This window comes from Cupressus sempervirens, chromosome 5 (assembly GCF_028749045.1).
Source record: "Cupressus sempervirens isolate cs-2001-9-10 chromosome 5, ASM2874904v1, whole genome shotgun sequence".
Lineage (NCBI taxonomy): Eukaryota > Viridiplantae > Streptophyta > Pinopsida > Cupressales > Cupressaceae > Cupressus > Cupressus sempervirens.
Genome location: NC_143122.1, coordinates 74,469,439 through 74,497,346, shown reverse-complemented (window position 1 = coordinate 74,497,346; position 27,908 = coordinate 74,469,439). Strand labels below are relative to the sequence as shown.

The 27,908-nt window shown below is 37.2% G+C and overlaps 1 protein-coding gene across 12 annotated transcripts in view; it reads left to right on the top strand.

The window, feature by feature from the left end:
* ABCB29 (ABC2 homolog 12) overlaps positions 1-27,908 on the top strand; it is a 242,590-nt gene that overhangs the window by 65,943 nt on the left and 148,739 nt on the right. For all 12 annotated transcript variants that reach the window (XR_016364404.1, XR_016364400.1, XR_016364402.1 and 9 more), the window contains exons 6-7: positions 19,697-19,913; positions 20,395-20,480. Coding sequence is in view for 6 of the 12 variants with exons in the window: in XM_089828668.1 (XP_089684794.1) it covers positions 19,697-19,913; positions 20,395-20,480 (303 nt within the window). In the remaining 6 variants the exon portion in view is untranslated. The remainder of the gene's footprint in view (positions 1-19,696; positions 19,914-20,394; positions 20,481-27,908) is intronic.

Below are 27,908 nucleotides of genomic sequence, written 5' to 3'. Positions count from 1 at the left end.
TGAGTTCTTTTGCGAAACCTCCACAGTTTCTGAAGTGGAGTTTTTTAGGAAACTTTGGCCAATGAAAGATTATAAATGAGAGCCCATTTCATTGGGAAAAGAACGCTTGGATAATTTATTTGCTTTTGTTGCCTTTGTAGCTTTTCCCGAGTTCTAAATTGTGAGCCCTTGCTGAAGTATAAGGAATTTTGAGTTTCTTAAGATTGTCTGAAGTCACTGCTGATGTATAATGATTTCATTGGTTACATCTCCTATCTGTGATTATCTGTGTTTGGGAGATTGATATTATCATTTTGAGAATTGTGAATTTGGTGTTTGCAAATTATGCTGAGGTATATAATTTGCATTGCTCTCTTACTATAAATCTGTGTCTACGGAGAAGTGGTTATTGATTTTAGCATTCAAAATTGGTGAGAGTAATTAATTGCATTTATTCTGCGACATTTGAATATATCTGGGAAGGTGCAATTTATGCAATCATTATTACAGTGGCCATGTTGAGCAGTTGTAAGGGATTTGGTATTTGCTGCTGGGAAATCGAACTTTGTTTTTGAAGGAGTGCTGAATATCGTTTTGGGCACAACGTTATAAGTTCTGGTGAGGACATGCATGAAATTTTTCCTTCACTCTAATGGAGCCTTGAAATTTTTGCGAATTATAGTCTCCACTCAAAGCATTTTATCCGATCATTCATGCAATATATGTTAAAAAATGAATGGTGGTAAGAAGGATTTAATTGGAACTGTACAGCAACATACGGATTGTAAAAGATTTATATAATGTACAAGTGTCCCAAGGTTAACCTATACAAGAGCATTTCAGTATGTATTATTTTAAGGAGTGAACAGAGCTTCACAAGGTATGGAAGATTATGAAGTCATTCTCAGTTTATTGGCCCTGCAGCAGATTGATAATAGATGAATTCATCAGAATGGTAACAGTATTTACAAATTTACCTCAAAGAGGTTATCAGAAATATTTATTCCAATATAGTCACATGTAGCTATTTCTTCGCAATCAGAATTTCGGAATCAGGCTCTGAGTAGAGACTGCAATAAATCATACCTTGTCTACAATACTCTATGATGTGTTATAACAAGTCTTTGAGATTAAGAGCAGTTTGTTAATGCAACAATAATTCTGAATATCACATAAATGACACAGCAGCAATGAGGTATTTTCTTTGTGTGTTTCTTCAAAGTAAGGGATGTTTCCAGTGAGGGGACCATTTTTTAAATTGTTATAACAGAGTAATTAGCAAAAGTGAATATTTGTAACCTCTGGTGCAAACATATATTGTTAGAAGATAGAGATATTTTTGAATGGTCTAGCATATACACGAGCAGTGATTGAACATAAACATAATACACTGAATACGCACAGGCTGTTGCTTCTCACTATCAGTTTTTCTTTGCAGAGTTAGTTCATCAAAAGGAAATGGAAAGAATCTCTACCCAACTCTCCAATAGGATTCATTAACACCTAAAATGAGTACCATCTGATCAATGGCAAGGCATTGAAGTGTGCAAGTAAATTTCAAATACCTAAGACATCGCAAAAGTATCTTTTTAGTCATTTCCAGAAGAATACACACCATGGACAAGAAAAATACCATCTCAGTAATTAAGAAAGGGTCAATACCGTTTGACAGGACGAGTTGTGATAGATTGAGGACATCACCAATCCTTGGAGCAACATCAAATATCCCATAATTCAACACTGTGAACCAGAGACCCTTGTACCCATCTTCAAACTTGAATTCTCACACGGACTGGGATAAGCTTGACATGCAAGTAAGAAAATGAGAAATTTGAGGGTGATGCAAAGTTATTCCATGATATTTACTGGGATGCGGATGAAGACTCTGAGGGCCACGATGGATACAAAGAGACTATGGTGTTTGTAGAAGCGGCATGTTCTGGAGTTTGGTCAAACTCAGAAAATATTCCCACAAATTGTTTTATAAATGTCGTCTTATATGCAAAGGGATATCATACGTAGCTTCAAACATACTAGGAAACAAGTATAATTGAAGAGCCCGATAAAATCACAAAGTCATAGATATGAGTGCTGTTAGAAGTCTTGATACCTCACAAGGCCTTTCGAGCATGAGCAACATATTATTTGTCATCAGTAATTGGCCTCTAATGTTCTTCTGTGTTTGTCTGCAAGAAGAAGAATCATCATGGAGGCACAAAATTCGAACCAAGCTATAAAATCGATCAAGGAAACTTACAAAATGGAATTTCATTGAGATGGCAATATGAAAGATGCCACTTCACAAATAGTAAGGGACCGATGTCCAATGAAGGCGCATGTTGAAATGAGAAGACCATGGGAATTTGGAGAGTAAGGACATGAGTCACCTAGCAGCCTAAGTGTAGACGCGTGAGGGAAGCAAGAGTATGTACGAAGGAGCCTTTGCGGATACTGAGAATGAAGTTTTATTTTATTCCAATATTGTTCAAACCTTTCAAAACTAGTCCTAATTAACACCGAAGACAAAGAAATAAGATTGCCAAGTCACGGTTACTCTTTATCAAAATTACATTAAAATTTCATATTCAGTTAATTGTTATGAAAGGGTGCAATGTTTGTAAAGGCAACCGATGTCTTTTGGTCTTCTATAAATATATGATGTAAAGTCAGACAAAATTTAATTATATTCATAATTTATATATATATATTATGATGCACTTATGATGTATTATATTTTCCCATTGGCGAAGAAATGAATTCTTGAACAAAGCCCGTGGATTGTGGATTATTGAATAAATTCTTATACGGTCCGGATAAATTTGCAGTAGATGGATCTTCTGTAAGAAGTGTCTCTATGTGCAATTTTGATTTTTCTCCGCACAATCTGTAAGCGTATTTATTTTATTTTATTTGCATGAAGCTTTAGAGTTAAATTATTATATAGTTTCGTCCTTTATAATTATTATTTTAATTTTATAAATAATTTATATGATAGTTAAGTGGACAACATCAATTATAGCATTTTAAAATCAAACATCATAGATTTTGAGAAATACTTAATTGTTTCCTAATCTATGTTTGGTTTGGCTCTGAACCACAAGAGTTAAAATACATTCCAGATTATTTTAAAATTGCATCCATATATTTGACCTGTTGCATCTTGATTACTAAATTGTTTATAATTGATGTGTGTAGAATTTTATAAAGTTGTATGTTTTAAACTTATAATATTGACTCTATCGCCCTTCGACACAGGTCTTTATATTTTTCATAATTTGCTGGCAATTATTTTGTATCTTTCCTTTGAAGAATTAATATATTTATTTGTTGCATTAATCTGTACTTTTTTGAAAAACATTCATATTTTCATTTATTATTATTAATTCACAATCTGCAAGTTTGAAGTTTTCTATAATCCTTGCCGTTTGTGAAACTTTCAATACATTCACATTCTAATCAATTTGTTATAAGTGTCTTGGATCTAATTGTTTTGTCTAGGATCAGGCACACCTGCCTTGGTTTTGCAGAGCCAAAAGTGCAAGGGATTTGGATCGCATCGATCAGTCCTGTCAAGTTGGCCATTACTCGTTGGATATCCCACCATCGAGCAGGCAAGGTTCGTAGGATTCCAATCTGCAGTTTTGGGAACCAACACACTGTTCAAAAGTGGATTTAAAAAGGGTAAATGCATATGTTCGAATGCAAAACGCACCTTTTGGAGGTGACTATGTTTTAAAAACATGCAATGGGCTTGTTCAAGACCAAGACACACCTTTTGAGTGCACATGCATGTTTTAAATCGGCTTTTTGCTAAAAAAAGGGGTTTAAAAGATGCATTTACATGTCTCATTGGCAAAATGCACCTTTTAGGTGCAAAGACATGTTTTAAAACTTGCAATTGCAACCCAAAGGCCAAAACGCACCTTTTAGGTGCAAATACATATGACATATACATCTCAACTTTTTGATGTCTTTGCATGTTTCAGTTGCAATTACATGCATTCTCCATCAAAATCGTACCTTTTGGGTGCAATTGCATATTTTGCATGTAAACATGTTGCACACAACTTAAGTGGTAAATTAAGCACATGTCAATTTAATTTTGATGAAATATCACTTAAATGGGATGTAAATAATATTCACATTATCATATTAAAAATATAATGTGCAAATATCATTTAATAAGTAATATTTGCTAGAGAATTTGATTTAAAAATCAAAAATTAAATTGAACTATATAGTTAATATAGTCACTTAAGTGAAAAATAAAAAAGCGAACTCAACTTAAAGATATAACATGAAGTGCACTATAGTTAATTTAAGTGAAAAATTTAAATGATAAAGTAACTTCAAAACATAACATAAAGTGAATTTAAGTTATATTAAAAAAAAGTGAAAGTCAAATTAAAAATATAACATGATATTTTAAATTCATGTAGTTGCATAAAAAAGGTCCATTTTTTGGGCACTGAATTGGTCGTATTTTTTGATTGCCAACTCTGATTAAGCCCTAAGATAGATCAAATCGAAGGGAAAACCGAAAGCAATGAATTGAGCAAAACAAAAGCACTAAAAACCAACAAACACACACTCAAAAACCAAGAAAAGGACGTTGAAGCCTTCAAAAATCAAGCATAGGCCTAACAAATAGAAAAACAAAAAAGATATGATGAAATCTTTAGTAAAAGAATTTTTTACGTGAATTGGAGTTAATTGATCGATTAATATTAACCAATTGAATAAAAAATTCAACTTAGAGAAAAATAAAACTAGCTTGAAAAAGTTTCGTACTATTACCTACATTTTGTGGTGACAAAATTCAGGACAACACTAACCACATAAAAATCATGCTTCAATTCATATTCTCCCAGCTGAATGCATAAGTTGGATATCTTGCTTGTGCATGTGATTGTAAACCCATCAACCACCATGACTTTGTATCCCTCACATTCTTCAGTCCTCAAACCTCTTTGTGCTACCACTCCCTCGTCTATGAAGTTGTGTGTTGCACTGGCATCTATCAATTTGATTATTTGTTGCCCACATAACACTCCCCGAAATCTAAATGATCTGATTTTCTGCAAGCTGGTTAATTGAGCTATACAACTCTTTCCCCTTTGCTCACCTGCTGGTTCATCTGAAGTAGAATCCTTTTTACTTGAGCTTGAATCAGAATGTTGTTCTGAATTTTCAGAACTTGATTCAGGGGCTGTAAAGTACTCCAATTGCTTCACCTTTGCCTTTGATGGGCACTTATGAGTAGGGTTTCAAAGCTCCCTACATGGGAAACATAATTTCTTCTTTTTCAGCTCATTTAATTGTTCATCATTCAACCCGATCCGTGATTTTTTTGACTGATCAACGTCCTTGTAGGAGTGTTTTTTGTCCTTATTGTTCCTGTGGTGGGAATTCCTTAAGAAGTGTTTTCTTTGTGAAGTTGAGGCTTCTATATTCGTTGCTTTCTTATAGGCCTGCTGCAATGTAGTTGGACTATGTCCTTTTATCCATCCTCTTAATGGGTCTGTAAGGTCTTCCATAAATAGCTTTAAGAGCCTATTGGGTGTTATATCACTCACTAGGGCTGCCAGCCTTTGAAATTTAGATATATAATTGTCAACACTCGTCCATTATTTCAGCTGTGCTAACTCCTTAAACTGCATCTTAGGATCTTTGTTATCAAACCTTTTAATCAATGCTTCCCTGAATTCAATATATGAAATAATTTGGTTATGTCCCAAGGTGATCATACCATGATTCCACCATTTGTGCAGAAGTCCCTCTCGATGTAGGGATGCAAATTTGGTGGCTTCCTCGTTCGACATAGGATTTAGCTGAAAATGCATATCTAACTTTTGGAAACAAGCCGTTGCGGTCATCTTAGCCATTCCATCATAAGAAGGGAGGGAAAATTTATTAATCTTCCTTAGCAACTTTGTCTGCTGCTCTTTGTTGCCACCCCTTCACATGTGTCTCATCCTCAAGTCCATGTAGTTACGTAAAGAGATGGCTGCTCAAAACTCATCTCCTTGTGCTGCCCATTCTCTCATCGACCCTATACATCCTGTAGTTGTACCTCTTGCCCCTGCTGGACTTGAACTCCAGGTGGAAAATTCCGAATGCTTGGTTTTGAGAAAGTGGTTCTTGCTGGTTTGGGCACTCGACCAACGTTATCAGCCACCTGTATTCCTCTGTTGGGTCCATTTTGGTCAACCTACTGGGCTACATTGTTAACTGCATCAACCCTACCATTGTTGCCCATGTTTTTTCCTCTTAACTCCACCATTCTCATTTTCTGCACCATTAATTCCAAGGTTGTTTGCCGCATTATTGTCATTAATATTCATAGTTAACCCCATTTGTTTGGTCTTCATTTGTATCATGAATCGCATTTGCTGATCTTGCTGTTGTGTTATGTGTTCACCCAACACATGCCCTTGGTTGATAGTTTCTATCAACTGCCTGAACATACTTGTCTCATTGTCTTTTGTGTTTTGTTTACCCATATTCTCAAATATCACTTCCTCAAAATCTGTATCACTAGGATCTATTTCTACCTGCAATGAAGTTTCACGTTCATACTCTTGGTCACTTTGGCTCCTAACCTAACGTGTTGGTGTGTTTTGTAAATTGTAATTAGTTCTATTTATTCTTCAACCACATTATCACTTTTTTCCCACAAAGAACTCCACAGGATGGAGAGTCATTAAGCTTTGATACAACTGAAACAAACTGCCCTTGTTGTTCTCAAAATTAGACTAGACAACCAGTTGCACTAAACTAGATCACATGCACAAAGTTAATTAGAATTTAAAGTAACAATACCAATGTTCTGATTTTAGTTGCATTACATGGGTGACTTGCAGGAACAATACATGCATCTAGATCTTGGACAGACATTAGTCAGTATTACAAGCTTAAGAGAACGCAACCTGATTGACCTACACTTCTGGTATAGCTGTGTGAGCTCCTCTTGGTTTCCACGCCTTTGGTTGATTGGTTGCCGATTCTTTTTGGAAGTGACCATCATAGCCTGTGAAGTCATCGTTGGGCGTTTTCAACCAAAGTTGACCACACCAATACTCTTCAGTGTTGTGCCTTGCTTCCATGCCAGCCTATGTAATGTTCTTGTCCTTTGAGTTAAACCAACAATAAAATAATGGTGTGTGCCCTATAGGAGAGTGTCGTATGGATGCCGTACGGTGTAGATATCAAGAATGGTTGTTTAGGAAGTCCGTACGAGAGGCCATAGTAGCCGTACGATGGGGTGAAATAGCTCAAAGGTACAGTGAGAATGTGGAAGCCGTACGGTTGAAAAGGGGAGGTCATACGGTGAGGATGGCTAGGCCGTACAGTGGGAAGACTGTACGGTGGGAAATGAGTAGGTCATATGGTGGAAATGGGCAGCTGTATGGTAGAAATGGATGTAGTACGATGAACAATGGGGGCAATATAGTGTGTTATCTAGGCCGTACAAGGAACTAGGAGGTTGTACGAGTGCAGAACTGAGTTATAAGGAATGTTGCCAGTTGTGAAAGATAGTTATACACCATAGACTACTAATTCCAAATCTATGATACCAAACTAGACAAGAATAAGGATTTGAACATGAATCTCCTTTAATAATTATTTGCTGAAAAATAGTGCTCCGATTTCCCAGATCCGAGTGAAGTATTACATGCAATGGAATAGGGTGAGGGTTGAATCCCATCGAAACCGCACGAGCCAAATAGGGAAGATCTTTCACTTCTGAAATGGCGAACAACAAAGGATCCTAACTGGAATTTGCAGTACAAAGAAATAATCCAAACATGCATACCTAAAGTCTACCTACAAGCTGTGCTTAAATACCCATTAGGAATTTTTTTTGAGGGTGTACAAAGATAGTCGATGATGACACAAACTATGGAAACAAAAATAAAAATGGGTCTGAGATATATTAAATCAATCGGCCTAGTAACAATAGTTTTGTAAATGATTTATTTTATAACAAGAACATTATAGTCCTCCTGTTCAAAATTTTGCTTGTCCTCAAGCAAATGCAATGTTGGGTGTTGGAGAATGTGCACGCCCTCCCACATCGCGTCGTCCAATGGAAAGTGTTTCCAATGCACCAAATATTCCTTCACTGTGCAGTTTCACAGAGTTCTTGCGTACTTTGATGATCTCGGTTGGTTCCAATATGAGCTTTCCTTCTTCATTGAGTGGTGGAAGGTCTGTCGCTACTGTGACGTTCTGCCCTACGGCCTTCTTTAGGCATGAAACATGAAAAACGTTATGAATACGGTTTCCCTCGTGAAGTTCCATCCTGTATGCGACTTCACCAATGTGACGAACTACACGATAGGGGCTATAAAATTGTGGCTTCGATTTTTCTTTTCGCTTTTTCTTCAATGAGGATTGTCGATATGGCTGGAGCCGAAGATAGACCAAGTCCCCTACTTCGAAACTCCTCTCCATTCTATGTCTGTCGGCATACATCTTCTGTTGATTTTGTGCCCACTGTAAGTTTTTCTTCAAGCATCTTAGTATGTCTTGTCCCTCCTGAAGCCAATCCCTCGCCCTTGGTGTGCGACTGTCACCTAGAACTTTGTCGATGGAGGAAAGGGGTTCATACCCGTATAGAGCTTTGAATGGTGCCATTCGGATGGACATGTGGTACGTGGTATTATAGCAATATTCCCCTAGATGTATCTATTTGACCAATGCCCGTTGTTGTGCCGAAACGTAGTTCTGAAGGTAACCTTTGAGCCACTTGTTCACAATCTCCATTTGTCCGTCTGTCTGCGGGTGGTAACTAGTACTTGGTGACAATTTTGTCCCTGCCATCTGAAACAACTCTGTCCAGAAGATATTGATGAATTGCCTATTATGATCTTTGACAATGTTTTGGGGTAACTCGTGCAGACGAAAAACTTCTCCAAAAAATAGATCGACAACTTGTGCGGCTTGAAAATTTGACGAGATGGTGAAGAAATGTGCGTGCTTTGTCAATGTGTCAACCACCACAAAAATACAATCCTTTCCATTCACCTTGGGAAGCCCCGTTATGAAATTCATCAAGATACTTTCCCACTTATGTTCTAGAATTGGCAGAGGTTGTAGTAACCCAGCAAGAAGAGTATGTTCGGATTTGTTCTACTGGCAGATCACACACTCTCACACATACTGCAACATGTCCTCTTTAAGTCCTTTCCATGAAAACCTCTCCTGGAGAATTTTGTAACTTTTGAGGAAACTCGGGTGTGCTTCCAAGGGAGAGTTGGGCACTTCTTTCAAGATTCTCTTCTTCAATTTGGATTCTGGCACTAAAAATATGTGATTCTTATAGTAGATAATGTCATCCACCACTTTGTACCGATCATCTTGGGTGTTGCGATCCATTAGCTTGTAGGCAAATGTGTTTTTGGAATATTCTACCAACAAATGTGCATTCTAGTCAGTTGAAATCTGGTGTAGTGAGCAGATGGCGGGTTTTTTGGACAAGGCATCTGCAACCACATTGTTCTTTTCTTTCACATATTCAATGTCAAAATTAAAAGCTTGAACTTTGATTACCCATTTTTCTTGCCTCTCGTTCAAGTTCCGTTGCTCCAGGAAATATCTCAAACTATTGTGATCCCTACGGACGACAAACTTGGCACCCACCAGATAGTGCCGAAACTTGGTTAGTGCATGTACGATGGCCAACATCTCTTTGTCATAGATAGAATATAAGCGTTTCGCTTGTGTAAGTTTCCCACTCTCATAAGCTATGGGGTGTCTATCCTGCATCAGTATTGTGCCAATGCCTTCTCTGGATGTGTTGTACTCCAAAATGAATGGTCGAGTGAAATCAGGTAATGCAAGTACGGGACAAGTGCTCATTGCCTCTTTCAGTTTATCAAAAGTGAGTTGTGCCTTGTTCCACTGGAAAGACCCCTTCCTTGTAAGATCCGCTAAGGGTGTGTTGAGCTGAGAGAATTCTTTAATGAACCTCGGTAGTAACTGCACAGTTCGAAAAATCCTCGCAATTTCGAAAGTGGTTTTGGGGGAGGCCAATCAAGGATAACTTGAATCTTCTCCTGATGAACTTGAACTCCATATTTATTGACAACATGCCCTAAGTACAATATTTCTGTCGTACCGAATTCACACTTGGATTGCTTGGCAAACAAAGACTATTCTTCTATGATCCTTATGGCTTCCTCCAGATGCTTTAGGTGCTCCTCCCATGTCCTGCTATAAATAAGATCAGCAGAAAATACCAATAAGTACTTACACAATTGTTTGTTGAAAATGCAATTCATGCATGATTGGAATGTAGCAGGTGCATTTGTCAATTTGAACAGCATGACTAGAAACTCATAATGCCTGTAGTGACAACGGAAGGTCATCTTTTCTACATCTTCCTCCCTCATGCGAATTTGATGGTATCCAAAACAGAGATCTATTTTTGAAAAATAGACTGCGCCATGCAATTCATCTAGCAACTCATCTATCCTTGGAATGGGATATCTATTCTTTATTGTTTTTTGTTCAACGCACGATCGTCCACACACATGCGCATCGCCTCGTCCTTTTTGACCAATACCATAGATGACACGAAAGAGCTAGAACTGGGATGGATCCATCCTTTCTCTAGCAGTTCTTGAATCGTCTTTTCGATCTCATCTTTGAATTTCTTGAGATGGCGGTATAGTTTGGTTATGACCGGCTTGGCTTCAACTTTCGACTAGATAGTATGTTCAAACCCTCGATGAGGTAGTTTACTTAGAGGAATGTCAATGAAAACTTTATCATGTTTACTCAATATATCCTAGAGATCATGATCCTAGGGAGGTGTCCATCGCCCCTTTATAGGTTCTGTCGAGATAAAACAATGTGCAGCCCACACAACGTCATCACGTTGAAAAATAGCCTCCATCTAATGTGCAAAAACTTCCTTCCGACCTTCATTTGCCATTTTGCAGAGAACAACCTGCTTTCCATCGACAACAAAAGTGAAGTTCATCAATTTGAAACTCTGAGTGTATTCATCAAGTGTCTCCATCCACTGTATACCTACAATAACCTCCATGTCATCAAGGTCCACTATGGAGAAATCCTCAATCACTGTGTGATTCGCCATTGTGATACTTGGCTGAGGAACAAAAGGTGTGAAGGGGAGAAGAGTCCCACCGACAACCTTGACCTGAAATTCTACGCGTCTTTGTAGGTAGACCTCTTCGCTTCACTAGAGATGAGGTTATGAAATTTAGAGTGGCTCCACTATCCAGCATCACTGTAACCCTTTGTCCTTGAAGGGTACCCCATTTACGAAAAACTGTGCACCTCAGGCTACCAGCTAGGGCAATAGTTCCTCCATGCTATACCAAAGCTGTAATTCTTTCCCTACGGTTCAAATTGACCATGTTGGTGTCGTCGTGATGTTGGTTGTCTTCGGCGAGCGTTTCTTCCTATTCATCCTCATCATCAGACATGACCTCAATGTAGTGTATTTTTCCTTTTCTAAGGCATCTGTGGCCAAGTTCTCACGGTCCTTTGCAGTTGAAAAATAATTTCTTCCTTCGAAGTTCCTGTCTAGTAGCTTCGTCCAATGACGGCTTCCTAGGTGAAGGTTTATTATCTTTGTCCCTCGAAAATGTCGGCCATTTGGGATGTGAGTAACTTTGAGAGGATGATGTCAATGATGCCATGCTCCGTGCCTTCTTAATAGCCTCCAACAGGGTGGCAGCATGGAACCCTTTTACCCAACCTTTTAGTGGTTTTGTCAGTTCGTCCATGAAGAGCACTATCTAACTTTTTTCAGAAATGTCCGTGACCAAAACAAAAAGCTTTTGAAATTCTGCAATGTACTGGTCGACCGATCTAGTTTGTCTCAGTTGTGCCAAATTTTTGAAATTGAGTTTCGGATCTTTACCATCAAATTGCTGTATCAATCTCTCAGTGAATTCTGCATAAGTATTTATTTGATCATGCCCCGGTGTGATGGTGCCGTGATGCCACCATTCATGTGCAACTCCCTCCAACTGTAGTGCCACAAATTTGATTGCTTCTTCTGGCATAGGATTCAGCTAGAAGTATTGACCTTCATTACCCACGCTTGCACAGATATGGATCTGGATTCGTCAAATGGGCACAAATTTACTTTACTCAACTTCCTCCTGAGATCATCGTTAAAATATCCTCTGTTTCCGCCTCCTGAATATCTCATTCTCAGAGCTACGTAGTCTTTGTAGGATATATCTTCCTCAAAATTCACATTCTTGCAGTCTTCTCTCAGTTGTTCCTTCATCTCTTCAAAGGTTGGTTGTTTTCCTTCGTGTGGTGCCTTTGTCTGTGGAGAAAAAGACGACATGGAAGGTTGAGAGTGTGCTGGATGAGGGTTTGATTTACTCAACATCGATTCTACGCTGTGACCATTTTGTTCTTTAGATATTTTATTGTCTGCCAACTTTTTGAGAGTTTCTTCCATGAGTCGTTGAGTATCAGTGATTTGTGCTTGATTCCTGGCAAGTTCCCTCAGTAGTACCATGAGTTCGGTAGCTGTTGGTTCCAATTCAGCAGCCATTCTTTCAACAAAAAGTGTCCTACTTCTCTTCCAGCTGTAAACACTTATTTACTATCCATAAGCTGGTAGGATCAAAGCGCTCTGATACCACTGTAATGTTCCCATCCTCCTCTGAGTTAAACCAACAATAAAATAATGATGTGTGCCCTATAGGAGAGTGTTGTATGGATGTTGTACAGCGTATATATCAAGAATGGTTGTTCAGGAAGTCTGTACAGGAGGCCACAATTGCCGTACGGTGGGGTGAAACAACTCAAAGGTATGGTGAGAATGTGCAAGCCGTACAGTTGAAAAGGGGAGGTACGATGAGGATGGCTAGGCCGTATGGTGGGAAGTGGGTAGATCGTATGGTGGAGTTGGCTTGGTGTACGGTGGGAAATGAGTAGGCCGTACGGTGGAAATGGGTAGCTGTACAGTAGACATTGATGTAGTATGGTGAACAATGGGGGCAATACAGTGTGTTATGTAGGCCGTACAAGGAACTAGGAGGCCGTATGAGTGCAGAACTGAGTTATAAGGAATGTTACTGTAAAGAAATCATTTAATAAATCTTTACTGAGCTTCTGATTAGAGCGGAAGATTACAATATCATTCATCAAATCTCTTCCTCATGATCTATTGAGAGATCAATCTTATCACATGCTATTTGACCAATCTCTCTAGGAGGCATATTTAATCAATCATCATCCTTTCTAGAATATCCTTGGGGCATATATTAGTTAATCAATGTCTCTTTAAAACAATGGGACAAGCTACATTGTCTTAAAGAGGGGAAAAATTTAGACACATCAAATTGTTCTCAAAATTAATCCTAATTCTTCTATTTATTAAGTCCCTAGGGCATATATTAGTTAATCATTTTTTTTTTAAAAACAATGCGACAAGCTACATTGTCTCAAAGAGGGGCAAAATGTAGACACATCAAATTATTCTCAAAATTAATCCTAATTCTTCCGTTTATAAAGTGGGTATTATTACCCATTTAATTAATTCATTATTATTATTTGCTATCATTTAGTCATGAAATTATTTATATGATTCATTAAATCAATTTATATATTAATCCATTTAATTAATGAATCAACCTACCTAGATCCATCCTATTCGTAACCTCTTTCATATCACAAACTGCTCTATTTATAATTCTTTCAAGTCCACTATTTCCATTGATTTAGGAAATCTGGTACAAACATATTATCTCTAGCTACCTCCAATTACCTTCTTTATCATACATTTCTTCTACATCTTTCTTTTCTTTATGAGGACACCTATAAATGCATTGCCCTCTCTTGATTAATCCTTTCACATTTTGATCTTTTGAGTTCTCACTTTTTCCTTCAAGGTGAGGAGATTGAGATCACTTCCTCCTATACTTATTGGGGGGTTAAGTTCTCTGGACCCCGTTGGAGCTTGAGATCTGCCATGTAACCCTGGTTTAACAAGGGTTGGGGTTCCCTGGCTATGCTTGGGAGATAGTGCTTTAGACATCACTTCTAGGATACCATGACTAAAATGTCCCTCTTGGAATCCTTAGTCAGGCCAATTGTCCTCTATGCCTCTACTTAGTGGGGGCACTCTCTCCTTGAGTTTGACTAGGACTTTGGTTGAGAGAGTCTAGACCCTCCTTTGACACATTATCAGATGTCATCGGTGCAATTGACACCATATCATCTTGGTCGAGTTTAGGGCTCATCTTTTCAGGATTAGAGCCATCTTTGATTTGGTTTGGTTTCTACATCGGCTTCGGGGCTTTGTGGATTCCTACAGATACTCTTACCTCTCTTATTGCTCCTTCAAGGTGGTGACAACTTCAGATCCGGTTTGTAAGTCTTCTTGTTGGTTTACGCAAGCCTCTTCTCTTCTTGGTTTGATTGGGATCGCAATGGATGATCTCCCCCCATTCCAATTCTCCTTGGATGCCCCGGCTCACCTCCTCCCCTCTCAGTAGGAGCTGAATGAACATGTCAAGACTGATATGTACAAATGATACGTTACTAGAATGTGGAGTAATCCCCTAGGATGGCTCCGTCTGAGGATGGCTTTCTACGTGAAGCAGTACATGGATATTCAAGACAATATTATCTTGTGCCCTTGGTACCTCACTTGCTGCTGGACACATGCCCTCCACATCTATTTAGGATCTTTTAGAGCGGGGTCCCATTGATTACATATTCAAACTGATGGAGGCTTTATTTTTCGTTACCCCAACTACTACAAGATCGAGGGAAGGTTTTAGTATTTGTTTAGGGAGTGCGAGTCTCTTTCCTCTTTCTTCAGGTACACCAATAAGTGGTGTCTTTCCCTCTATCTTTAGGAGGCCATATGGCTTCGTGATCACACTCTCCAACTTTAGTTACCACCAAACCAGGCTTCAAACTAGCTCATCACCTCCTTCTCCCTCGGGTCTCCTGCCCAAGTGATGAAGAGGTCGCTCGACCTTATTTCGGTTAACTAGATCTGTGCACCCTCATAGGGGGCTCACTCGTTAGCATCACTCTACCTCCACCAGTTCCTTGAGATGGTCCAGGGCCTGGCCTTGCCTTGAAATTTAGCATTTGGTTCTAGACTACTTGCCTGTGGGGAGTATCGAGTCTAGTCTTTTCTCGTTCTTGTTCTTTCTGAGGACACCATTTGGTGCTCCTATTGCTAGTGATTGCTTGGTTGAATGATTTTCTAGTCCCTCGGACCCTTGTGTTCTCTTGTTGGAGATTAATAAATTTATCTTATCTATCTTATCTATCTCTTGAATTAAATAGTTTTTGATCTCTCTTTATTATCATATTCCATTCATCACATTTGCATATTTAATATGACGATCTTTAGTCTCCATTCTTCATAGGTTCTTGCATATGGAACTCTAAGAGGAAATATCATTCAAACCACAAGATCCTGTTGATAGGAGAGCAATGTAGTAAAATTTCATTTAATGCAATTGTTTTGTTTAATTTGATCTTATTTGCATTCGTATGAAGAACTTCATTTTTACGATGTTGGAACAACTAGATTTCTGATTTAGTTTGCAATTTCCCTTCATTTGTACAGTATGAAGGGAACTAATAGGGAGAGGAAGAATATTACAATTGAGGAGATGTACCCCTGAGAATTAATGCCATGCACCAAATAAAGGCATGACACGAATTTCAACTAATGACAAAGAGATAGAAGAATTAGTGAGAAGATCTCTTCGACTATGAGAGCAAAGAGGACAATAAAGAATATTGAGAAGAATCAAAGAATTCCTTGTAGAAAGCCTAATCTGCTAAGAAGAAAGAGCTGAAGCATTGGTTAGAGTTTTAATCAGGAAGAAAACAAGACTCTTGCTAAAGAACGTATACAATGTAGATCAACCAAGTGGGAGGAGATTACTAGATATCTACCACTCCTAGATAAAGTAGTACCAAGATCTTGCAGACCAAACAAACAATCAATCAATTTATATAGTCAAGATTTGATGGAGAACGAAAATTGGAATTAACTGAGACATTCAAGAATAATTTCTCATAGAGAGGCTATTCATATTGACCCACAAACACCATCCCCAAATGCGATAGCTGCAAGGAACATTCCCCTGAATAGTAACCCTTAGTGTTGCACAACAAATCATTCAACAAAGAGAATAGAAATACCAAGGAAAGGAGATAGAGAAAAAGAGAGTGGCTAGGGTTGATAGGCCATATCCCATGCAAGATGTACTTTGTGAGCATCCATCCTCCGTAGCAAGCTCTTAATCCCGATCAATATTATTAATAGTAAAACATAAGTTGCCTTTACTGCATATATCTAAAACCTACTTTTTTGGAAACTCAAATTAATTAATAAAATTGTACCAATGCATTAGCCTATGGGAAATTAAGTAATAGGCTAATGGTCTCCCTGTGGCTTATGAATGGAAAAAGGACATGATGTTGAGCCAAATCTATTCAGGAAGTAATTTGTGAAAAAATCTTTAGGCAAGCTTTTGGTGATTACTTGTGAGAAACTTGGTAGGTGATTTTCTTGTGAGTATTTGTCAAAAGTCATCCAGCTAGAAGAAGCCTTTTTAATCTAAAAAAAATCCTATAATTTTTTCGTTTTTTCCTTCAAGCTTTATTTGAAAACAACAACTTTCATAGCTATATGTTCTCTAAATTCATTTTTATGTTCCTAGAAGTATCTTGCATGTTATATACATATGCAAGGGTTGGAATTTAATGTCTCACTCATGCATTTGCATAGTAAGGTAAAAATAATGTCCCTTGGTAATTGTGAACATAAAACTGTTCATTGGCTTTAAAAGCATCATGACAAATAATTTCAATTCTGACAACTTATAAGTAACAAAATTTTGCTGCCTAATTCTCTTATCTCTCTTATTGCTCCTTTGAGGCAGTGACAACTTCGAATCTGGCTAGTAAATTTTGTTGTTGGTTCACCCAAGCCTTTTCTCTTCTTGGTTTAATTGGGATTGCGATGGACAACCTCCACCCTTCTCAACAGGAGTTGAATGGACAGGTCAAGACTGATATCTACAAATGATACGTTACTAGAATGTGGAGTAATCCCCTAGGGTGGCTACATATGAAGATGGCTTTTTGTGCGGAGCACTACATGGATATTAAAGACGATATTATTTTGCGCCCTTGGTACCTCACTTGCTTCTGGAATCATGCCCTCTGCATCTCTTAGGATCTTTCAGAGTGGGCTCCCATTGGTTATGTATTCAAACTGATGAAGCCTCATTTTATTTTCATTGCCCCATCTACTACAAGATCAGGGGAAAGTTTTAGTATTTGTTTAGGGAGTGCGAGTCTCTTTCCTCTTTCTGCAGGTACACTGATCAATGGTGTCTTGCCCTCTATCTTTAGGAGGCCATGTGGCTTCAGGATCACACTCTCCAACTTTAGTTCCCACTAATCTAGGCTTCTGACCAGCTCATCACCTCCCTCTTCTCCCCCGAGTCTCCTGCCCACGGGATGTAGAGGTTGCTCGGCCTTCTTTCGGTTCACACTAGATCTGTGTAGCCTCGTAAGGGGTTCACTTGTTAGCATCACTCTTTCTCCAGCGGTTCCTTGAGACGGTCCAACGCCACTCCCCTCCCCTGCCTTGAAATTTAGCCTTTGGTTCTGGACTATTGCTTGCTTGCATTGAGTATCTAGACTAGTCTTTTCTAGTTCTTGTTCTTCTCTTTTGATTTGTTGCTTATTCTTTCTGTGGACACCATTTGGTGCTCCTCCTACTAGTGGTTGTATGGTTTTCTAGTCCCTTAGACCCTTGTGTTCCCTTGTTGGGCATTAATAAATTTATCTTATCTATCTTATCTAACTCTTGAATTAAATGACTTTTGATCTCTCTTTATTATCATATTCCATTCATCACATTTGCATATTTAATAGGATCTTTGGTCTCCATTCTTCATAGCTTCTTGCATATGGTACTCCGAGAGAAAATATCATTCAAACCACAAGATCTTGTTGATAGGAGAGCAATGGAGTAAAATCCAATTTAATGCAACTGTGTTGTTTTGATTTAATCTTATTTGAATTCGTATGATGAACTTCATTGTTACGATGCTGGAACAACTAGATCTTTGATATTTTTTGCAATTTTCCTTCATTCATACAGTATGAGGGGAACTAATAGGGAGAGGAAGAATGTGATACTCAAGGAGATGTACCCCTGAGAATTAATGCCCATGTACCGAATAAAGACATGACACGAATTTCAACTAATCACAAAGAGATAGAAGAATCGGCAAGAACATCACTTCAATTATGAGAACAAAGAGGACAATAAAGACTATTGAGAAGAATCAAAGAATTCCTTGTAGAAAAGCCTAATTTGCTAAGAAGTAAGAGCTGAAGCATTGGTTGGAGTTTTAATCAGGAGGAAAAGAAGACTCTTGTTAAAGAACATACACAATGTAGATCAAGCGAGCTGGAGGAAATTGCTAGACTTTTACCACTCCTAGACAAAGTAGTACCAAGCTCTTGCAGACCAAACAATCAATCAATCAATCTATATAGTCAGCATTGGATGAAGAAAGAAAACTTGAATTAACTGAGACATTCATGAAGAATGTCTCACAGAGAGGCTATTCATATTGGATGACAAACACCATCCCCAAACGCAATAGCTGCAAGAAACATTCCCCTGAATAGTAACCCTTAGTGTTACACAACAAATCATGCAGCAAAGAGAACACAACTACCGAGAAAAAGGAGAGAAAAAGAGAGTGGCTAGGTTTGACAGGCCATAGCCCGTGCAAGCTGTACTCCTGTGAGCATCCATCCTCCGCAGCGAGCTCTTAATGCCAAACAACATTATTAATAGTAAAACATAGGTTGCCTTTATGGAATATATCTTAAAACTACTTTTTTTGGAAACTCAAGTTAATTAATAAAATTGTACTACTCCATTAGCCTATGGGAAATTATGTAATAGGCTAATATTCTCTGTATGACTTATGTATATTTTGAAACAATCTATAGGCAAGTTTTTGGTGATTACTTTTGAGAAACTTGGTAGCTGATTTTCTATTGAGTATTTGTGAAATGTCATCCAGTTCGAAGAAGCCTTCTAAATAAAAAAAAAAATTCCATTAACTTTTTTTTTTTTCCCTTAAGCTTTATTTGAAAAACAACAACTTTCAGAGTTATATGTTCTCTAAATTCATTTTTGTGTTTTTATAAGTATCTTGCATGTTATATGCATATGCAAGGGTTGGAATTTAATGTGTCATGCATCTACATAGTAGGGTAAAAAAAAAAATCCCTTGGTAATTGTCAACATAAAACTGTTCATTGACTTCAAAAAAATCATTTGCAAGAATTTCAAGTCTGACAACTTATTAAGTAACAAAATTTTGTTACCTAATGCATCCCCCCCCCCCACCTCTCTCACTCACACACACACACACACACACACAAACACAACGTATTCCATAGTGTCATCTATTTGTATTAAGATAAGTGTTATGACTGTAGCATTGTCAGGGCTTAGATTACTCATTACGCTATTTGTAGGGGCATCTTTGTAGCCAAGTAGCAACTAAAAGCTTAGGTGTTTTATTTTCCTTTTGAAGTCATTTTGCATATTATGCTTAGACATATCATATTCAAGAATCACATTTCTATGTTATATTACAGTCTAGACACCTTTTACTGACTTACAACTTTTCATACTCTGCAGGTGGTAGGTAAAAACAATAATATTCCTTTAACCTCTGTTGCTGGTGATGTAAAATTCTGTAATGTCAGTTTTCAATATGGCAACACACAACCGCAAGTATTGAGTGGCCTGAGTTTTCATGTGCGAGCTGGTGAAACAATTGCTCTTGTGGGGCCATCAGGAGGTGGAAAGACAACTCTTGCTAAATTATTACTTCGCCTTTATGATCCTATCGAAGGTACAACCCTACTAAATACTTGCGAAGTGTATTTAGTATTAAATTATTTTTTTCAAAGTTTACAACTTAAAATATTTTTACTGCTGCATGTTACATTTTATTTTGCTTCAAGACTGTTGCTCATTCATTAACTGTTCAGTATTGCACAATTTTATTGGAGTTGTCCACCAATGCAATTTTATTAAGCATTGTTATCTCACTGATATTAAATCCAAGCAATAAGGCTGTGTATATACTATAGAGCATGGAAAATGATGCTTTATTTATTTTTTGTTCCTTAATAAAATAGAAATTGTAAGTAGTGGATTGATCCTGCATGAAGATGCTACAGATGAGGAGTTGGGTGAGAGCCTGAATACTTGAAGTGCATTGTATCTACAATCTTGTTTCCAATACAAATTTGATAGAAAAAATTATCTAATGTCATGATATGTAAGTCATTTTGTTATCATTTAGAGTGTTGTCATTTTTGTGCGAACAGGCTGCATACTTGTGGATGATCATGATATAAGAAACATCAGTTTGAAAAGTCTGAGGCAATGCATTGGATTAGTTCCACAGGAAAATGTAAGTGTTTTTGGTTATGTTTACTAATTTCCAGTGCTTTATCTTGTGAGAGTTTAATTAAATCCAAAAGTTTTTCTTCATATTTTGGGTAGATGGTTTTGTTATTAAAAATAATGAAAATCTGTGGGGCAAATTTTGTTTATATTGAAAAGTTTAACTTAATATCTTTTGTGCAAATTTTTTTGTTAAGAATAACAGGAGGCCTTTTTGAAGATGCACTGGTAAAATATTTTTTGGCTTTGATTTTATCTTTAGATAAGAAAATATCTTCTTCTGGTGTACATGCTGTCTAAACAATTGTTTTAACTTATAAATACTTAAGTTGCTTTACAAAGTCAGGCTGGTAGCATCATTCTACAATCTAGTTTTTTCTGTAGCAAACGTTTGCCAACGTTTGCATTGAAATGTCTAGGAGAACTTTAGTTTCATCACTGTTAAAAGATATCCATCATGGCAAAATGCTTAAGACTTACTCACTTGTCCCCACATGGTAAGATTCATAATATTCAAATGAAATGGAACTTTTAATGCCTTGCATATGTAGTACTGTTTTTTAACAAATGAAGTAAATACCATCTCTACAGTGAAGTGTTCGGACATGTCCACTGCCTTAAAACTTTAAGCATGATTTGCATTTGGTCCAGGTGTATTTGCATAATGTCAGAAACACCTGGACAAAATAAAGCGGGAAACAAGAATTCAGCTGGGAAAATTGAAGGAACTCATTGCTATTAAGAGGACACTCCACTGGTTGATGTGGTCACATTAACCTAGTAATCTAAGAACATTTTTAAGAGGCAAAGACATGTATTTAAAAACATGTAAAACCACAAAAAAATGCCACCATAAGTAATGGAAGAGCAACTTAGTGGAGAATGCGTTTTAAGAAGGTATATGCATATATTTTTAAAAACATATGCAATAGGGTAGAGAATTTCCACCCTTGACTCTTAAATCTATGACCAAAGTCATAATGTGTTTTTGAGATGTATTGACATATCTTAATAACATATGCAATTGGCTTTAAAATTGCCACTTTTGCCCTAAGCTTTAAAGGAAAACATAATTTATAATTAAAAACATATGTATTTGGGACCAAAATCCCCATTTTAAATTAAAATTAATAAAGAACTCATTTCAATTTAACATTTACATGTAAATGAGTTGCAAAATCCCACTTTAAATGGTGATTAAAAACATATATGCATTTAATTATTAAAAATGAACTTTAAACACAATCACGTGTGTAATCACATTTAAAAAGCACACTTTATGTTGGGACTTAGATTTTATGGCAAATAGATTTTCATGAAGTAATTTGCATGTGGATATATGCAAAATGAAATAAAAATCCCACTTATGCACTTAAGTGATCTCATGTAATTATATTTAATATTTATCTATAGTTTTTGATACATGGAAAATAGCCTTGAAAAAGACTATTTTCATAAAACATAAAAAACTATGGTTAAATCAAACTTAGAATGAGCTGACATTTTAAAATGGACTACAAAATCCACTTTAAAGTTTATATCATGCAATTGTCAATAAATAACCCACTTTTATGGGGTTTTTAATAAAAAATATGTAGTTGACTTGAAAAACCCCACCTTTTGTCTTATAACTTGAGCTAGACAACTCCAATTTTGACCTAAGTTAGCTCAAATTGAGCAGAATTCCAAGGGCTGTTCACCTAAAACAAAAACGAAACCAAAAGCTATTTACAACACAAAGTAAAACAAAGAAAAGACATAAAAACCAAAAATTGAGTGTTTATAGTGCAAGAAGGAAAATTCTTAACTACAAACAATTGGGGATAATCTCGACAGAAAACTCTAAAAAAAAAGGCATAAATAAGACTACACAAAGAACAATTCAGGGAAAATGAAGCATTTTCAAGATATCTCATTAATGCATTGAAATAAAGAGGATGCACCTACGAATCCATGAGAAAATTCCGTAGGGTTGCCTCAATTTTGTGATGTCAGAATTGAGGAAAACAATACCTTGACCTTTACTAGCTTGGGCTCCTAATAAATGCAATATTACTTTATGGAGATTTTAACTTTTACCCAAGGAGAATGGCCTAGCTTAGACAAGATGGTTAATAAGCTTGAAAGCCAATTTAATAGTCTTCAATACTAAGGAGAGTGATATTATATATCTCAGCATATAATATTCAATCATATTAAAACAAAAAGTTGATTATAAATTATATAAAAAGGAGAAATACAATTAACGTTTCAAAAGAGAAAACATGATTCTTTATAAAAAAAATGTCAGAAGTTAGAATCAGCAGTCATGTCTATTAGAGAAATAACATATATGAGAATAATCGAAAGGAAAAAGTGAAGTAAAACAAATATAATGATAATGAGAAATTAATAATTAAAGGTGGAGAAATAATATGTATAAAAATGAAGGATAAATAGAAAAAGATTAAAATATTTGATGAGGAAATTAATTACGGCCAAGTTAGAAACAATATGGTCGAAAACAAACATGGAATCTATACAGCGATATTGATCATTGTGCTAAGAAAAATCACATCAAATCGAGTCAAATGAGTTAAGACAATTTCTTGTTTTCATCAATTTGGGGATCACTTTATTACCTTAGTCAAACGTCAATATAGTGATCACAATGAATTCATATATGTTTCGCTTTTACAAAAGATATGTACTTTCAAGACAATAAGAACCTTTCTAAAATATATCAGAAATGGGCATAGAACATGAAGAGCACATGATTATATTGTGAGAGGGAGGGAGGGAGGGGGGGAGGTGAATCAGTATAATAACGAATTTGCCAATTTAGAACTTTAATCCAAACTATTAACTTCAAATGCTTAAATGAACAATTATGCACATAACACGAGAACACAAAATTTACGTGGAAACCCAATGAGGGAGAAAACCACGACAAATAATCGCTTTTAATAAACTTGATCTTTTATAAATTGGTTTGTAGGCTCCAACCTACTAGAGGCTACGACCTCTATGTTTATGAGCATTGACTCAATGGAAGCTCCAACTTCCACACTTTGTAGGCACCGACCTACTGAAAGAACCAACCCACATTGTTGTCTTCTTCAACACCAACCCATTGTGTGTAAACTTCTCTTCCACCTTGATAATATTGCCGACTCAACTGCTGATGGACGATTTACTTCAAACATCTTCTCCCTAGTCTGATATTTATAACTGCTTTGAATCCACACTTATATTTTGAAAATATCCTCCTTTATAACCTCTTCTATTCTCCTTACTTCAAAATCTTTTCTTTATCCTCTCAGTTTTAATATTCTAAAATAATCTTATTTTATTCTTCACATACATCTGATTTCTTCTTATTAGCATACACAGTTCTGATTTATTTATTTTTATTCCACATACATATTCATCAAATATCTCACCTATGATTCATATTCTTCTCACTTTTAATACTCCTCACACTGCAACTATTATTCTGATTTAATATATATCACATAAAAATATCTGAATATATATTCATTCTATTTATTCTGTTGTTTCTCTTCCAACTACAGACTTGATATCTTTTTCAGATAATTCATTCTCTTCTTGTATCTTTTATTTCCAAAGATCGTGTCTCTTAAAAGTAAATGACACACCCTTGCAATGATTCTTTTATTAGTTTGTTTTTATAGCGCCTTTACAAACTTATAATTTTATGAAAGTGAATTACTTTTTCCAAAATCATCTTAATTCAAGAGTATTATAAATGAATATCTCTTCACTATGACTTGACCGCTTCAATTGTTGACATTCCCATATTGATTTTACACTACTTTTAATTTGATTGCAAAGCCCACTATGACTCATCACTGACTAGGTATTATATTATTGTTCCTATGGAAATTCATTGTTGATACCTATGATGCCTTAGACCTGCTGTGATGACATCTGTGTTGGAATACCCATAATATTTTTAAATTCATGGCACTGTTATCTGCTCCTTGTCGTGATGTGGCATCTTTCCAAGGTTTTCAAGTTCACACTGCCGTCAATCTCTTTCCTACGCTGATGATGAAAATGCTGCTAAATACAATATAACTGTGCACATATATTTCTATCGTTCTGTATGTTTGACCATATATTTCTATCATTCGGTATGTTTGACCATATATTATAATCACCATTAATGATAGTCTTTCTTGGATAGATGTCGCTATCCAGTTCTGCAATTTTTATAATATTGCTACATACTATCTATCTAGGATGTGCCCGATAAAACTCGAAGTCTTATACATATATGCATTTCAAATAGTTCGTAACAAATATTATTGTTGCATCTTCTCAACTCCAAACATATCGAGCTCTAACATTGCATACTCCAGACGTAGATGCTGATGCTGCATATAATAATATATCTTGTGCAATGTAGAATGGAAATGCTACCCAAGTTCACAGAATAATAAAGGTATATCTACAGAGCAATAACATAGAATGCGCCTAACCAACTGACGTATTCCCTCACTTCCTAACTACCCAACCCACTCAATCTTAGCAAGTACTAAATACAATAATACTTTATTATGGACTACATCTATCCCCCCCCCCAAAAAAAAGAAGTCCTCTTCCAGAAAACTACCACACAAACTAGAACAAAAACTGAGACTTCAAGAGAGGGTTGGGAAGACATTCTTGTACTCAGGGTTCCACAGAGTTGTTGCAGTTCTTGTTCCGCAGCTTCTTGTTTGGCCTGAACTCCTTGTAAAACCCGCAAAGTATCCGTCTTCTTGGCTTCTTCTGCTGTGATTTTGTCTTCCAAAGCAGCCTTTTCCATGTTTGAAGTTCCCTCTAGGGCTGCCTTTTCTGCCCGCCATGCCTCTGCTTGAGTAGCCTTTTCACTCTCCCATTCCATAACTCGCCGCTGTGTCAAGTTGTTTCCTTGCTGGAGCTCTAAGTATGTCCTTCGAAATTCAATTTTCATGTCTGCAAGAGTCTGAATGAGAGGTGGTTGGTCTGGAACTGAAGATTAGTGTATGGTTTTATCCCTTCCGAGTTATTTCCTCTTGTTTGTATCCACTTTGCTGAAGCAACTCCTAATCCTTATAACAACCTTGCTGCTTAAATGTTGCAAGGGATTCTATGGCCCTCACTATGGCCCCCATTTTCTGATTTTGAGCCTTCTTGATCACTTCTTAGGTGGAATGCTGCATCGCTTGCAAGTTTGTGAGGAAAAAAGCAACCCTACCTTTGAAGGAAAATGTTGCATCCAGCCCAGCCTTCTCACTCTCCATTTTGATGGAATTTTCGTCCTCTATCTCCAGAGGGGTGGGTGGAGGTGGGGAGACCATCCCTTCTTCCTCAAGCAGTCTATCACTCCTCTAAAATTGGTTCTTCACTAGGCATCTCCTCCGAAGCTGTAGAATTTGCCGGCATCTCCCTCTTATATACTGCAACACATCCCCTTTGCGTCCTTTCCATGAAAACCTCTCCCGAAGACTTTTGTAAGTTTTGAGGAAATGCAGGTGTCCTACCAAGGGTGAGTTGTGTACTTCTTTCAAGATTTTTTGCTTTAATTTGGATTCCGATATCAAAAATATCCAATTCTTATAGTAGATGATGTCATCCACACTCTGTACCGATCATCCTGGGTTTTGCCATCCATTAGTTCATAGGCAAATGTGTTTTTTGAGTATTCTACCAACAGATGTGCCTTTAAGTCAGCTGAAATCTAGTTTAGTGAGCAGATGGTAGGTTTCCTGGACAAGGCATCTGCAACCACATTGTTCTTCCCTTTCACATATTCAATGTCAAAATCAAAAGCCTGAACCTTGCTTACCCATTTTTGTTGCCTTCCGTTCAAGTCCCATTGCTCCAAAAAATATCTCAAACTATTGTGATCTATACGGACAACAAACATGGCACCCACCAGATATGGTCGAAACTTGGTTAGTGCATGTACGATTGCTAACATTTCTTTGTTGTAGATGGAATATAAGCGTTCCGCTTGTGTAAGCTTCCTACTCTCATAAGCTATGGGGTGCCTATCCTGCATTAGTACCGTGCCAATGCCTTCTCCGGACGCGTCACACTCCAAAATGAACGGTCTGGTGAAATTGGGCAAGGCAAGTATGGGACAAATGCTTATTGCCTCTTTCTGTTTATCAAAAGTGATTTGTGCCTTTTCGTTCCACTAAAAAGACCCCTTTCTTGTCAGATCCGTTAAGGGTGTGCTGAGTTGAGAGAATCCTTTAACGAACCTCTAGTAATAATTGCACAATCCAAAAAATCCTCCCAAATCCGTGAGTGATTTTGGGGGAGGCCAATCAAGGATAGCCTAAATCTTCTCCTGATGAACTTGGACTCAATATTTATTGACAACATGCTCTAGATACAATATTTCTGTCATACCAAATTCACACTTGGATTGCTTGGTGAACAAAGACTGCTCCTCCATGATCCTTAGGACTTCATTTAGATGCTTCAGGTGCTCCTCCCATGTCTTACTATAAATAAGATCATCAAAAAATACCAACAAGTATATATGCAATTGCTCGTTGAAGATGTGATTCATGCATGTTTGGAATGTAACAGGTGCATTTGTCAATCCAAATGACATGACTAGAACTCATAATGTCCGCAGTGACAACGAAAGGCCATCTTCTCTACATCTTCCTCCCTTATGCGAATCTAATGGTATTCGGAACGAAGATCTATTTTTGAAAAATAGACCGCACCATGCAATTCATCTAGCAACTCATCTATTTTTGGAATGGGATATCTATTATTTTTTTTTTTTTGTTCAACGCCCGGTAGTCCACACACATGCGCATCGTTCTGTCTGTTTTGACCAATACCACAGATGACGTGAAAGGGCTAGAACTGGGATGGATCCATCCTTTCTCTAGCAATTCCTAAATCATCTTTTCGATCTCATGTTTGAATTTCTTGGGATGGCGGTACAGTGTGGTTATGACCGGCTTGCCCCTTGCTTCCAACTTGATAGTATGTTCCAACCCTCGATGAGGCAGTATGCTAGGAGGAATGTGCATGAAAAATTTATCATGTTTACTCAAAATATCATGGAGTTCATTATCTTGTGGAGGTGTCCGTTGTCCTTTATAGGTTCCGCCGAGATAAAATAGTGTGCCACCCATGCAACATCATGACGTTGAAAAATTGCCTCCATCCGATGCGCAGAAATTTCCTTCAGACCTTCATTTGCCATTCTGCAGAGGACCACCTTCTTTCCATCGACAACAAAAGTGAAGTCCATCCATTTGAAACTTTGAGTGTATTCATCAAGTGTCTCCATCCACTGTATGCCTAGAATAACCTCGATGTCATCAAGGTCCGCTATGAAGAAATTCTCAGTCATTGTGTGATTCGCCATTGTGATACTTAGCTAAGGAACAAGGTGTGTGCAGGGCAGAAGAGTCCCTCCGGCAACCTTGACTTG